Raw genomic sequence first — 15,340 nt, forward strand, 5'->3', positions numbered from 1 at the left:
GACAAAGGGTACAAACTCTTATTGCCATTTTGCTTATTGCCAAACTGCTTCCCAGAAAGACTACATGAATTTGCACACCTCTCCATCCACAGCATATGAGAGGTGTGGGGCTCATTGTACCTTTACCACAAAGTACCATTCTAAAAACATTCGTTTTGATTTTAAAAATATCTGACATATGGAACATTTTTCCTTTTTGTGCAGAGTGGGGTAGGTGCTGTGAAAAGAAAAATTCACAGTGTTCAACAAGGCCTGAAAAGACGAGGCTAGCTGTTCACAGATGATGATGGAAGTCCCAACATGCCACTTGAATAGTTCCTTACATGTGCTGTACAGGGGGGTTGTAAAGAACACAGAGTTCACGGCAGAATCCAGGAGAGACCCGGGGGTAAAACAGGGGGGTACTTAGGAACAAAGTTAAAATAGATAGAGAGAGAATTGTTCTTTCTTTCTGTTTTTCTCTAGCTGTATTACTGTTTCATACTCTACTTTCTCATGTGTATGTGGGCTCAGCTTATGTCACCGTGCCTTGCCTCTACATTATGCCACAATCATTAAGCTAACTTCATCCCATGCAGCTGGAGCCGAGACATATATGTGCCTCGACTTCTCTTTAGCTCAACTAAAACTAAGTTTTTTTCCAAAAAGAAATATACCGTGAGAGTTAGGGGAAACAGTTCAAATAAACAAACACAAAGGAGTAGTAGCCTCCAGGGCAACATCAAAGAACTAGCGGCCAGCCAGCCACAGGCTGGCACTCTACTAAAGCGGATGCTTAGCATCACAAGTTCGGGGGTCACAGAGCTTGTCATACAAATCAGTAGTAGAGCACATGCCTAGCAAGCTCTGGAGACTGGCCTCAATCCTCAGTACTGGGGGGACAAGGAGGTGACAGACCAAGTCCTGGGTCACTTTTTTCTACTCTTATCTTGTTTGAATGTGGATTCAAGCTACTGTCAAAACAAAATTGTGAAACCCTTAATGTAGCCACTGCTGCTGAGCTAGTAGCCTTCCCCCTCCCCCACTCCCCGCTTGCCTCTAGTACTCGCATCACTGACTTCTTCCCAGTGGGAACTCCCAGGATATTCCCTTTCTAGCCTTGGATGTTCTGTTTAAATTCATGAAGCCCATATGGCTCCTGGTGGTGCTACATTCCAATCTCGGAGTTGCGGACTGTATAGTTCTGAGCTTGACATTATATCCAAAGTTGTAGGTATATGCAAAAAAAGAGCATTTTAGGAGGAGCTAGTTTACAGCTTCCCTCAGCAAACTGATGTGTGACGGCCTCCTCCAAAAATGGAAAAGACACTGTCTTGGCAACACTTCAGCCATATCTTGGTAACAAACTCTTTCTTTGATGCAACCCAACACACGGGATAAGAAAGCACCTGTGGCTTTAGAGGCTTGTTGTACCTGTCTTACTGAAGTCACAGGTAGTCGCTTAGGATCTCAGAGAAAAAAACTGCAACTGAATCCACAACTGCTATGATTACTCCCCTACCCAACATGACCACCCACTATGTTCCAACTTGCCAACAGGCTCCAAGACTCACCTATTTCCATTTCTATGAAAGCTGCTTCATCTGGTAGTGCTCGAGGAATCACTCCAGGGTCACTGAAACTGGTCCTCAACAGTGTGGCCATAGAGAAAAGGAAGAGCATAGCAGCAAACACAGGAATGGCAGGAGACAGCTGAACAGCCAGGTAGCGACACCTGAAGAAAGGAAGCAAGTCAACATTTTTTCAAGTATCGATCTGGTCTCCACAACAAGAACAGAAGATCTCCAGGGCAAATACTACAGTATTTACTTTGCCTAAATATTCAAACACTTAAAATGTGAGTCTGAACATATTGTATCCTCAGTACATTCTTAATTGATTGAGGTCTCCTATGGCATACAAAAACAATCTCAAGGGAATTAACTCCCTTACACCTAAGATAACTCATACCTCTTATAACTCATGCCTCTTATCAGGCCCCTAAGAATATTGTGTCAGCCTCAGGAAAGGTTGGCACTGGCCGGAGACAAAGAAGTTAAAGATCCTGGACTTGTAAGCACCATAGGGTACCTTTGCTCTGGGACCACACAGAGCTGTTCATCCACTCATCTGGCATTAGGACTGAGCTTGATGGAAGAGGAGAAAAAATAGGAACAATCAGGAAGCAGGCTCACAGTGGCACGCAGAGGGTATCTCAGCATGCTTTAAGACCAGTGAAAAGCTTCCAGGCTGCTGATTGAGTCTGTAACATCCATTCATTCTGTCTCCCCAAATAGCTCAGCTAGTGGGTGATGAATGACCATCAGCAATGGGATAAGAAACCTCCTTAACACAACTTCCCAACACCATGTCTATTTCTGTCTTTCCTCATGATGCATCTTTTCCTCTCCATAGCCCAAATGGACTTATCTTTCAGGTCCTAGAAGCATCACTGTCGTCATGGCAACTACAATTTACCATCTACCAGGCACCATGTTAACTACTTTAAACACCTTATTTCATCCAAGAATTTGGGACTTAAAGAAGTCTTGTGTCCTAAAAAGGCTTATGGGAAAAGGCATTCTCCCCATCCTCCTGCCCATAGCTTCACTATGAAGGTCCTATAGCATTTCCTAGCTCTCTATCAGTATGTTGATTTCACTTCTCTCCACTTGACTTCATAAAAACAAGAAACTGGGGTTGGATTGGAGAGGTGGCTCAGTGGTTAAGAGCACTGACTGCTCTTCCAAAGGTCCTGAGTACAAATCCCTGCAACCATCTGTAATGAGCTCTGATGTCCACTTCTGGGGTGTCTGAAGACAGCTACAGTGTGCTCGCATATAATAAATAAATAAATCTTTTTAAAAAAAATAACAAGAAACAAGATTCCTCGTGGAATCTTGGATTCAAATTCTGGTTCTACCAACTCCCAGTTGGGTGATAGCTGATCTGTAAAATGGGGATAATAATAGTATTCCATGAGGTAATTGTGTGGACCAGATGCACTAGTATAAAAAGTACTTAAAAGGATACTTGATGCATAATAGACACTAAATAAATGATCTTTATTACCATTAGCAACTGATTTAAGGTTTGCTAGCTCTCCATTCAAGTAAGGGAACAAAGCTACCAATAAATACTTGTTGATCTGAACTACCAAACGAAATGAATGAGCGTATGTGAGGAGCAGTATCACTGACCTATTTTTAGCCATCTCCTCCCGAGGCACATTTCTCCTTGAAAACAGAGATTCTCACTGGAGGCAGACTCTAAGTGGATAAGCTGGGAGTGGAGGGAGAGCCAAGAAAGGAAGCTAGGGAAAGTGCTTTCTTCCTCAGCATGGCAAGGGAGCAGTCTATTCAGGGCGAATGTTTAACCCCAGACTGCATGTTTGCTCCAGTTGTAGAACAACCCCCATGAGATACTCCCCTGCCTCCCTTCCACAACATAACTGCACAAGGTGTGGGTTGGGAACTCACTGTTCTATTAGGCTAATCAGTATTTACAATGAAAGGGACCATATATATGTATTAAACCTGCAAAATGATTTCAGTGGCCTATTGGTTTTAAAATACAATTCATGGTCTTAACATTTTCTTTTTCACAATGTGTTGTCTTCTCTTAAAAGTCAAAAGGACATGGAGGGAGCATGTCAAGAACTAAAGAATCTGGCAAATGGAGTCAGGGTTAACTAAGGGTTGTACATATCACTAGTTTGTAGACTCCTTTCCAGTCCTCCTGTCACAGGAACACATAATCAAAAAGTAAATTCAGAAACAAAAGTCACCACCACTTGCCAGAGATCCAAAGGACACAGGAGAATTATAAAGTCATGCTTTATGAGCAAGTCAAGTGTAATCATTACACTAACAGAAAACAGCTATGTCCATAGTCTTGATCATCTGTAAGATGCATCTTCAAAACAAAGAAGTAATATCTCCAGAACTGACTGCCTTGAATATAGTCTCCAATCTACAGGAAAGAGGGAAATCTCATGGGGCCCCGCCCATAAACAAAGAACTACAGGCAACTAAGGAATGCTAAGAGCAGAAGAAATAGTCCTGGCCCGAGGAAGAGCCCTCTAATTGGTTATCTTAACACTAAAAGGACTGAACAAGTTGTGTGGGTGTGTGTCTAACAACAGCAATTAAAGAAAAAGGGGCCATATTTGTAGAGGGAGAGGGAGGTTCATGGGAGGGATTGGTAGGAGGGAAGGGGAAAATAATGTAATTATATTTTTTACAGCTTTAAAACAACAGAGCTATCTGATTATCCACGAAAGGGAGGCTGTTGCTTTTTTTTGAGATTATTTATTTTTATTTTATTTGTATGAATGTCTTGTATGAATGTAGGTATGTTGACTGTGTGCGCGCTTGGTACCCCCGGAGGTCAGCAGAGAGTGTTAGATCTCCTGGAACTGGAGTTATAGCTGGTTGTAAGCCACCATATGGTGCTGGGAACCAAGGACAGCTCCTCCTCAAGGACAGCAGGAGCTTTTTTTTTTTGTTTTTTTTGGTTTTTGGTTTTTGTTTTTTTTTGGATTTGGTTTCTTCGAGACAGGGTTTCTCTGTATAGCCCTGGCTGTCCTGGAACTCACTCTGTAGACCAGGCTGGCCTCGAACTCAGAAATCCACCTGCCTCTGCCTCCCAGAGTGCTGGGATTACAGGCGTGCACCACCACCGCCTGGCTGCAACAGGAGCTTTTAATCACTGAACAACCCCATTGCTCTTTATTTAAGGAGCTAGTAAAACCACTACGAAAGGAAAAAGTCAAGTCACTGCTGCTCCCTGCAAAGAAGAACCAAAGCTTGACTAAATCGAATTCCAACACCTGCTGTAGACTAGACAAAAGACAACTTCGATTTGAATTATACTCCACCATCAAGGATAAAGGTCTCTGTAATCTCCATACAGACTATCTTCTGCACCTGCTAAAACAATCCACTCTGTATGTCAACAAGCACACAACAGGCTCATTGTACTACTCTCCTCCAGAGAGAGGCTACAGGCAGCCAGTTGTCCCTAGTGTGTGGGCGTGGTTACAAAGGCAGATGGGGGACCAACAGGCCTTTCTACTCCAAATAAGAGGAAACATCAAAGCTAGCAACTAAGACTACTGTGAACTACAGCCTATGATGGTCTCTCTCCTAAATAAACACTTTTAAATAAAAACAGCCTTGTAAGCAAGGAATGGGGATGTATGTCTATAGCCCCAGCTACTCAAGAGCCTGAGTCAAGAGGACTATTTGTGTTCATGAGTTCAAGACCATCCTAAGCAATGCAGAGAAGCACGTGTCAAAAAAAAGGGCTTCCTCAGTGTGGGGAGGTTGGGGATATAATTGGTCAAAGGACACATAATTTCAATAAAGAAGAATAGATTCAATAGATCCACCACCAATAATAGTGACTGTAGTTCATAGCAATACTTGAAGATGATTCAAAATAGATTTTAAATGTTCTCTCCAGAAAAAATATAAGTATATGAAATGCTTGCTTCGTGTGTTAAGAAACTACATTTTAACCATTGTACAAAATATGCATGCATCAAAATATGTTGTCCACTATAAATATAGTTTGTATTTGCCACTTTTTTATAGTTTCATAACTGCAGAAAGTTGGAAGTCTATCTTTGATAGGAATAAGCTTCTCAAAAATTTAGTAGTAATTACCTAAAGTCAAGGTAACGTCAAACTTCACCAATTTGTCTTCAAGGAAGACTTGATCTGTCAGCTACAAGCGTAAGCTAATTGTTTTTGAAACTCCCTTCTACTTTCCATCTATATAATTTCTTAGAATAATGATTTCATACACTGGAAACAGAAGTCTCCTTTGTCCTCCAAGTGCCAGGAGGCTTTCCTCCTTCTAGGGCTTAGGCGCTCCCATTCTTGCTTTATAAATAAACCATATGCCTACTAAGCACTCATTTCTGATACTTGAAAGAGCATTATCATTTTAAAATATCCTTTCCCAACTCCTTGACTGAGCTTTCCATACTCCAGACTTCCATAGCTGGGCTAGAATACTGGCTTCCCATATGTTCCCAGGAGCCACATGCTGGTACTGACTGGCAGTATCCAGCAGTGCCAGGCTAGGGTAATGCGTCATGTCCCATGCCCCGCCCCCAGCATGCTAGTTTGTTGGAGGAATGATAGTAATGGCACAGACTTCAATTCACTTGAAAAAAGAAATCTCAAAATAGATTCATGAGGGAAGTTGGTAAGAGACCAGATTCCATGCTGGGGCTCTGCCTCACAGATTGCAAGCCTGGGTTGTTCTACATAACACTCTGTTTCTAAGTCCCTAATAGCTTTCTTCCTACATTTTTAATGTTGTTTGTTCTTTTATCAGCACAATCAATAAGCCAACAAGTATTTATTGGTCTAACAACTGAAGAACAAGAAAAATAGGAGCTAATTTTCTTGGGGGAAGCATAACTAACATATGAAACAGCAAAAGCAGAAGATGAGAGCAATAATCAAGTGTTAGAGCGGTGAATCAGACTCTGGACTGTAAGTGGTCAGGAAAAAGCTCTCTTGGGGAGCTGGTGGCTGTTGAAACTGTTCCAATAGCAGCTGTTAAGGATGGCTTTAAGGAAGAACTGTGCTTTTAACAGCAAGATGCGCCTAAGGATCCCAGCCTAATGATGCCCTTTGATCTAACATGATAGAAATAACCCTTCATTTTCATTCCTCCCAGATATGGGTGGTTAGTTGTCTTCTTATTCCCTATTTCCCCAGCATGCATTGAACGCTTCTGTTTCCACCAAATTCATCCTGAAATCCCAACCCCAATTCAATAGTATCTGCAGTTCCAATGGAGCCCCTGGTAAATGATTATGTCAACCAAAGTCTCCATCTTCATGAATAAGATTAATGACTCATACTAACAAGAGTCTCTTTGCCTTTCTATGATATGAGAAGGTTGCAAGAAGACAGATACCTCTAAGCCACGACACAGGTCCTTACCAGACCCTGACTCTGCCAGTACTTTGACCTAAGGCTCTCTAGCCTCTAGAATTAGAAAACAAATCATTCTGTTGAGAAAGCAGAGTCTATAGTAGTCTGTGATGGCAATCCAAGCAGACTAACAGGACTTTATCTCTAGAGCAAAATAATCATGTAGAACCACCACCCAGAATACAGTTTCAATGTTATTAGAGCTACACTTGGAGTCTGCTGAAAGGGAGGACGTCTCCTTTAACTCTAAAAACTTAACTGAAAGTTAACCTCCCTGACATTCTGCTACATAACGGTCAAAGTAAAATACACAACTCTCGTGCTTCAGCAGAAATGGAGAAAAATGAACCAAACAAGCATTTTCTCTTCTGTGGTGGTAAAAATTCTTTTTCAGAGGAGATGCATAATCGGTACCCAGGCATGTCTACTCAGTAATTGCCAAATGTTAGCTGTAATGACAATTTTTAAACCTCAATCATAGTATACCCTTGCTTAAGAACTTGGAACAATTCCCTGCTGCCAACCGTGTGTGTGTGTGTGTGTGTGTGTGTGTGTGTGTGTGTGTGTGGCCCCAAAGTCCACAGACCAGTATTCCAAGGTCTTCCATTAACTAGCCTTATCTAATCATCATCACAAGGCGCCTGTCTTCTCATTGCTCCATTTCAGAGACATCCCACTAATTACACTGAATTACCTAGCTTCCTGATTTGGCAAGAGACACAAGGTGCGTCCTTTGTTCATTCTTAAACAATACTAGCTCTGGCGTCTCTGAGGAGCAAGACTTCTGAAGTCTCTTTTCTCCCTCAGTAAGCAAGTATCTCAACGAATGTCAGCTTTGTTCTTTGCGTTCACCTTTTCCAAAACAGAGAGCTGAATACTTATTAAGTTCCATTTTCAACTGGCATGGTGGCGCATGCCCATAATCGTAGCACTCGGGAGACTGGGATAAGAAAGATCGCAGATTAAAGGCCAGTGTGAGTTACTTAGAAAGTTGCAGGCCAGGCATGCCTAAGTGGACCCTTTCTAAAACAACCAGACGTACAAACAAATGACTCACTCTCCTTCTTGCCTATAGTCCCATATAATTGTGAAGCTGAATTAGGAGGCCCACATGGGTTCAAAGGCACTTGAACAACATAAAGAAATCCCCATCTCAAGAAAAGAAAGAATATAACCCTCTGGTTGGGGGGGGGGGGGAGTGCAGCTCATTAGGAGGACATTGGTGAGGCCTTGGGTTGGAAAGAAAGGACAATATTCATCTAGATGAAACTTTAACGAACATTTTAAATGCAGACTGACAGTAGGTAAGCCATCACTATAAAAAATGAGGGACAGATTAAAAATACACAGAGGAATTCTGAATGAAAGAACCATAGAGAATTATTAAAGGAAATAAAAGTGTTTGGGAGACTCATCTTCCAAGAACATACTTTATCAAGAATTAAGTTTACAGCTAGGGATGTGGCTCAGTTACTACTTGTCTAGCATTCAGGATGTCTGAGGTTCCAACCTCAGCACTACATTAAACCAGACATGGTAACACATGCCTGCAATCTCAGCACTGAAGAAACGGAGAAAAGAGGATCAAGAGTTCCAAGTCATTCTCTGCTACATGGTACATTTGAGGCTAAGCAAGGCTGTGTAAGACCTCGTCTCAAGAAGAACTGTAGTGGACTGATAATCAAAAGGCTCTGATAGCATTCATTCTAGAACAAACAGCCATTGGGTTGGCCACATACAAAACAGTTCTAGTCCACATATATTCCCAGAGCAGCTCCCAAAGGAACACTCTCTTGGTCAGAGATCATGATAGTCACCTTTACCTGTTCTCAGACTCAGTGAAGAATGCTATTCAGGATAGACAGTAGATTCTACCATGTCAAAGTGTGGCTTGGTCTCTGTAGTTCTGTATTTCCTTAAGCCTATTTAACTGTTGCCAGATCAGCTTTCTATTGAGTCCTGAACACCCAGAGTGTCTAGGCAAGGAGCATATCTTGCTCAATTTTTCTCCAGCACTTCTCATCCTGGGTTCCAGGCACGGGAGTGGCAACAGAGGCAATGATGCTTCAATAACTCATAAAGCATCTTACATTTTAAATCCTCACTTAGAGATAAGCCACTGTGCTCCTGCAAGAATAGCATGCCAGAATGCTGTCAGTTCTATACAAAATAATCTTTGGTTTCCTAGGAGCATGAGCTTGGCATTACACACAACTTTAATGTAATAATTTGAATGTCTTCATAATTCCATAGCTAAAAGATGAGCATTCAACAGATCTTGAATTAGCTCACTGCTGTAGGCCTGATTTCCTAAACCACAAAAGGATGGAGATAGTCTCCAGAGCCCTTCTTTATAGCTCTAAGATGCTATGATTCCGTGAGTCAAGACTGGAATTTTAAATGCATCCTGGCAACATTTATTGACTACCTACTCCACTGCAGATCACCACAGGGGGCTACAGACACAGGAGAGAACACCTGAGCCTGAAAGAGCTTGAAGCTCTATGGAACAAAAGAGGAGTGTAAACCCAACAGAAACAGAGAATAACCAAGCTGGGTGTGGCAACATAGATCTGTGATCCCAATACCCAGCGGGTGGAAGGAAGCAAGGTTCAGGAGCTCCAGGTTATTCTTAGCTACACAGAAAATTCAAAGCCACCCTGAGCTACGGGAGACCCTATCTCAAAAAAAAAAAATCAAAACAAGAATTCAGAAATGAAAGGCATGCTACGTGATTATTAGGTACAATGAGAGGATGTACAGTTAAAGGACTTTGAAAGAGGAGGAAATGTTGTGTGCGTTAGAACTGAGATAATTAGTATGCGATATTATAAATCCTTTTTCTAGTTTATTCAATTCAGTGACTTCTCTTCTAATATGCACATCAAAAAGCACCCGTGGGGACCAATCTGACAAAAATTGGTCTGACAGCGCCTTGATACAATTTCCTCCACATACAGCACGCTGAGAGCATAAGCACCAAGCATAGAGGCATGCACTTCTATGTAAATCAAGGGTCAAGGGTCAAACCGCCCTTCTTGCCACATCAAATGTTTGGGGACTTTGATCCCACTAGAAATCTGGTCACATAGTTAAAAGGGAAACCTAACAAGTTCATTCCAGAAAACAATGTGGTTGATCCTTTCCCAAAGTCTACACTACCTCAGGACGTTAAGTTAGATCAGATATCACAAAAGCTTTTCAGTAGCTGGACAGTTCACAGATTGTCATGGTTACTCTGCTATAATGTTCCAACATAAGGATTTGAGCAGAAAGGCAAAAATATCATTCGTTGTGTTGAAAGCTGAAACGGGCACACACACACACACACACATTTCCTAAAAACCCCAGTCCTAGAATTAATCAGAAAATACTTTGCCTTTAAGCATTTCACAATTTCCACTCCACTTTTAACTTTATAAAGATTTACCACAAAGACAAGTACCTATCTGCACTCCCCTTTCATGCTTTCAGGTAGCTTTCAGACAGACAGGTAGGCAGAATCTCAGACAGAGCTACCAGAGGTTTAACAACTTCGTACTGAATGTCCATTCTGCAACAGCAACCTTGAGGGATGACCACCTAACTTTTTCAAAAACACTTCTCACCATTTGGTGCTAACTGCTCCCAAGCGCAAGGTCTTTTAGGTCATTTTATGGATCCAGCATCCAACCTGTTCACTGAAAATTGCAGATCACTTTGAAGACTCAAGATTTGGAAAGGCAAAAAAAAAAAAAAATCTCAAAATGCATGGCTGGCACTTGCACTTGCACAATTTTCATGAAGGGGGCACCCGTATGACTGACCAGACTGCACAAGCCATCTGGCTGGCCCACGGTTATGCCAAACACAGTCATAAATCTGCTCTCGCTTTTTCCTAAGTACCTGCTGCCAATGGGACCAGGTTGATCAAAAGCACATCCAGATGCGTAGCAAGATTTGAAATATCTTCCTGGGAGGCAAAAATGTAACAGCCAGATGATATGGAACTTAGACTTACCAATAATTTGAGACTAAAAACAGACAGCTATCTGTGTATCCAAATATGCTCACCTATCACTACTTGGTCATTTGGCTAAGATCAAATGGAGAGTCAAATGCTATCATCACCTGCTTGAAAATAGGGGCTAGATCATCCATCTGGTTTCCTTAGGTCTCATTGCATCTTAATACTAACATTAGATAGAGTCCCAACTCTTTCCTCCAAATCCTACCCTCTACAATTTGACAGAATAAATTATTGACTAGTCAACAACAACAAAAAAGTCTCCATTCTTCGTAGTTCTGTTGCTGTGCCTTGTACAGCCAACCTAGACACAAGACAGCCACCACTTTGATTATCCATGCGGCTGCATATGTAACGCAGACAGACCAGGTTCACACACACACAGAGAGAGAGAGAAAGAGAGAGAGAGAGAGAGACTCCGCCTTACTTACTAAAAGCATTCATCACTTAAAAGCTTTGTCACTGGAGGCTGGAGTCCTTCAGTTGGATTTACACTTCCCCATTCCACTCCTAAACAAACACATTTACTTCCTTCTCCCTCCCCTCCCCCAGCCTTTACTTTTGAAATATTTACTCTTTCAAACAGACATCTGGAACTCGGGGCAGTTTTACAAACAACTCCACTCTTCATATCTCCAAAAAAAAAAAAAAAAAGGCAACCAACCCAACAACCCAAGGAATAATTTCAAAACGGGAATCATCTCAGAAGAAAACTTATCACGCCTCTGTTGAACAGTAATTTAGCTAATTAGAAGCTTCATCCCATGGGCAGTTTTCTTCAGAGGCCTTCAGGGGCCTAAGTGGAACAGATCCAAGTCACAGTCTCTTTAAGCCTTCCAGGTACAGGAAAAAAAAAAAAAAGCCAAAAAGCCACAGCTCTAAACCCCATGTTTCTCTGACCAAAGCAGAGATTTTCTGGACCCAGCCATAGCCTGGAAACAAGTCTCATCTCTGTCATGAGGAATTCCAATCATAAGCATCTAATGGCAGAGATAGATGGAAGCAAAGGAACAAAAAAGACGGAGACTGGCATCAGAATTCAACGTGTGCGCCCATCAAGAAGAAAAGCAGAAGCAAAAGCAAGAAAAACATGGAAAGGGTGAACTGAAGGAAAGCAAACCATTTTGTGTCATGCATAACCCTGCCAGGCTGGCTGCACATGCTTACCTGCACCACATAGAAGAACATGGTGCATGTATACACACACACATACACACACACACACACACACACATATACACACACACACACTGAGCCATAAAACTCAGAATGGAAAAGAGGTAAGAAGTAAGAAGCCTTGAGCAACCTGCCCGACTTCACAGAAAAACTCCACAAAGTCAGAGGCAGTAACAACAAAAGGACCTTTAGCTAAGAGTTCATTTGATCTTATTTTACCAGCGCTGTTAGAGAGCATAACACTGCTGTTCCTCAAGCCCGCCGCAACCATCAAAAGGCTGGCAAAGTAGCCCCCAGAATCACTCTGAGACGCACAAGCGAAAGCCTGTAGCCCTTAGAGAAAGGCAAAAGTGAGTCCCAGCGGACTGGAGCTCGTTTTAATTACCTATTCGATGGGGTTGAGGAGCCCCCCTGGCCTCTGCCAACCACACCCCAGAATGAGAAGTCTATTTTCAGGTCACCCATGAGCACAAGCCATGGCAGGTTCACATCAGGTGTGGCCTCAGCAGACACACGTACACCTCTTGTTTCCTCAAGGTCCTCCTTAATACAGTAATCCCAAAACAATTAGCACTGCTCCCATCCCTAGAGCACAGACTCATTCTCAGCATACCCAGTAATCAGGACTACTAGACTCCAAGTGGACACCTCCCTGGAGCAGTGACCTACACAGACTTCAAACAGTATCTCTAGTACTAGGTATCACAGTGCATAAAAAAAAAAAAAAAAAAAAAAAAAAAAAAAAAAAAAAAAAAAAAAAAAAAAAAAACTCCAAAGTCAGCATCAGGCTTACACAGAAAGTTTATATTTTTTTATACTCAGTGTGGTTTTTTTCTTTTTGAGACAGAGTTTCTCTGTGTAGCCTTAGGATGCTGAGTGATTGCTGAAAGCAAGAACAACTCACATTTCAAAAGCACCTATACGGCGTTCCCAAAGCTCCTTTGTGGTACAGCTGATGCTGGGACCAATCTTCAGGTTCTCAATTCAGTTTGGTTTTCAAATGAACAGCTAGGTAAGAACTAGGACTTAGAGAAATAGGACCCTGAATAGGAGATGAAGCGTATGTTGATGGGGGAGTGTTATAACAACAAGGGTTACTCCCAGAGTTGGGAAGGGTAGAAAAGGAGTCATTTGTCACTAAGTTACTGTCAGTGAAAGGAGGTGAATAATTAAGACAAACTGTCAGGAATATCCCCACATCATGGCTATGAAATTGATATTAAAATTCTTGGCCTTTTTAGGAAGTATGTATTCTACTCTAACCACAAAGCAGTGAATTCAATAAACACAGCAAGCACTACAGATATTGTTCGACAAAAGAGTAAAATCATGCAAGGACCACCACAAACGCCCAGGAAGTACAGTGTCATCCCTTGAACCCAAATTCACCATAAAAAGACAACTGTATTCAATGAACACTCACTCGAAGGCAAAGAAGAGTGTACACGTGCCCAGGATGAGGAAGAGGGTCAAGTAGAAGATGCCCTTCTGCCGGGCCATCATGACGCGGCCATCACAGCAGAAGGTGTTCCTGCCTGGGAGTTTCTCCCATTTCCGTGTCACCTTCTTTCTTACCACCATCACAGACATGATTGGAGCTCCTGGTCCAAGATGGGCCTTGTGACTACTCGAGAGAAGACGCAGAGGCCGAGCCCAGCTTTAAAATCAAGTCGTCTACTGCTGTTGCCACTGGGTCAAACATTATCAAGAGCCCTAAGAAAAAGAAAGGAGAGGAGAGGTGTTGAGACAAGAGTGACAAAACACAACTGAACCCTCATTTCCCAGAGACAGAAAGATGAACACCCCCTGAAGGAGTGGGAAAGGAAAGTTGGAAAAGTTTATTTCTGATCTATGTTTGTTCTCTAAGGAGAAAAACAAACAACAAAACGGTTCTCCAGAGGGGGAGGGGGCTGATATTTCTTAATCAATCCTGTTTCTAAACCCATGCTGATGATTTTGACTAACTATTTTATGAGTCTTGGAAATAAGTAGGAATTCTGTTAGCAGCCATCCCAATGGCTAAACTTTACAAATAAGTAAAATAAGACCAGTGAGAGGAAATGACATAATCAGGGTCACACAGCAATAAAACTGAGAGGAGTAGCATGCCACCGACTTCCAGGCCCAGGCACTTTCGATTATACCACAATGTTCTTTAGTCTCCTAAAGTAAGAGATCTATAAAAATAATAGTAGCAGATTTGTTGTTGTTGTTGTTGTTGTGTGTCCCTAAGTAGCCCTTCCTATATCTCCTCTACTTCTTCTCTGTCTTTCTCCAATATTCAAATATTACTTACAGGAGGGAACAAGTACCTCTGTCTGGGGTAGGCTGTTCTTGGCATTCTGTAAGCATGCATACATTGTATTCACACAAAACAGATTTCTCCTAATCGAACCTTCTGTTACTTCCGGAGTCCGAAATGAAATCTTCTTGCTGATCTAGTTTAACATTTATGAGCCCCTTAATGAAAGCACATCATATTGTAGATATAAAGGCTTCCTTAAGCAGGAGAGATTCTGGGATAGCTGGCAACTGATGATGGAGTTGGGGGTGGCTGAGGGCGGTGGCAAGAGCTAAGAAAAGTCCCTTGGGGGCTTTCTAGGACATTTCACCAGTATCAGCTCCATTCAGCATCCTGGATTTCCAGGCCTCGCCTTTCCCAGTCACTGTCATCCTTCTCTTCCTCTCAGGTGCTGGGCTGTGTCCTCTATTTACTGGCACCACATGCCCCATGCTGGCAAGAATGAGGCGGAAGCCTGCAGCCCGATGAGCAAGAAACAAGCAGCCAGAGATCATTCCCGAGCTAGAGAGGGCAAAGGTCCAAAAGGGGACTGAGAGCCTAGCAACAAGATGGAAAGGTGAATGGCTTGGGAAAGGGGAGGGGGCCCCAGAGGTGCAAAGATCACTTCCTTTGTGTAAAACTAACCTGGAAAACAATCCCCCCGCCTCCATAAACTGACCCAGCAGGAGAACACAGACTAGGATGGGGGACCCAACCTGGGAGAAGAAAAATTAAAATCCGTCGGAAAGCAGCGACCGGGTTCAGCAGCCTAGCGCCAGAAGCCAGGGCTGTGCAGCGGGCTCGTCCTCAGGAGGCCCGCCCTGCCTCCGCCACGCAGCCGACCACCGCCCCAGGCTGGCTGGGACGCGCGCCACATCCACACGCACACGCGTCCACACGCTCGTACACACTCACACACGCCCCGCCACGTGTAGTCACCCC

The 15,340-nt window shown here is 42.7% G+C and overlaps 1 protein-coding gene across 1 annotated transcript in view; it reads right to left on the reverse strand.

Annotated features, from left to right (window-relative positions):
- Zdhhc9 (zinc finger DHHC-type palmitoyltransferase 9) overlaps positions 1-13,776 on the reverse strand; it is a 32,773-nt gene extending 18,997 nt beyond the window's left edge. Inside the window, exons 1-2 of the mRNA XM_052171193.1 lie at positions 13,541-13,776; positions 1,554-1,714 (exon numbers count right to left, since the gene is read on the reverse strand). Coding sequence (XP_052027153.1) covers positions 1,554-1,714; positions 13,541-13,707 — 328 coding nt within the window. The 5' untranslated portion in view covers positions 13,708-13,776. The remainder of the gene's footprint in view (positions 1-1,553; positions 1,715-13,540) is intronic.
- Between the last annotated feature and the right edge of the window lie 1,564 nt (positions 13,777-15,340).

This window comes from Apodemus sylvaticus, chromosome X (assembly GCF_947179515.1).
Source record: "Apodemus sylvaticus chromosome X, mApoSyl1.1, whole genome shotgun sequence".
Classification (NCBI taxonomy): Eukaryota; Metazoa; Chordata; class Mammalia; order Rodentia; family Muridae; genus Apodemus; species Apodemus sylvaticus.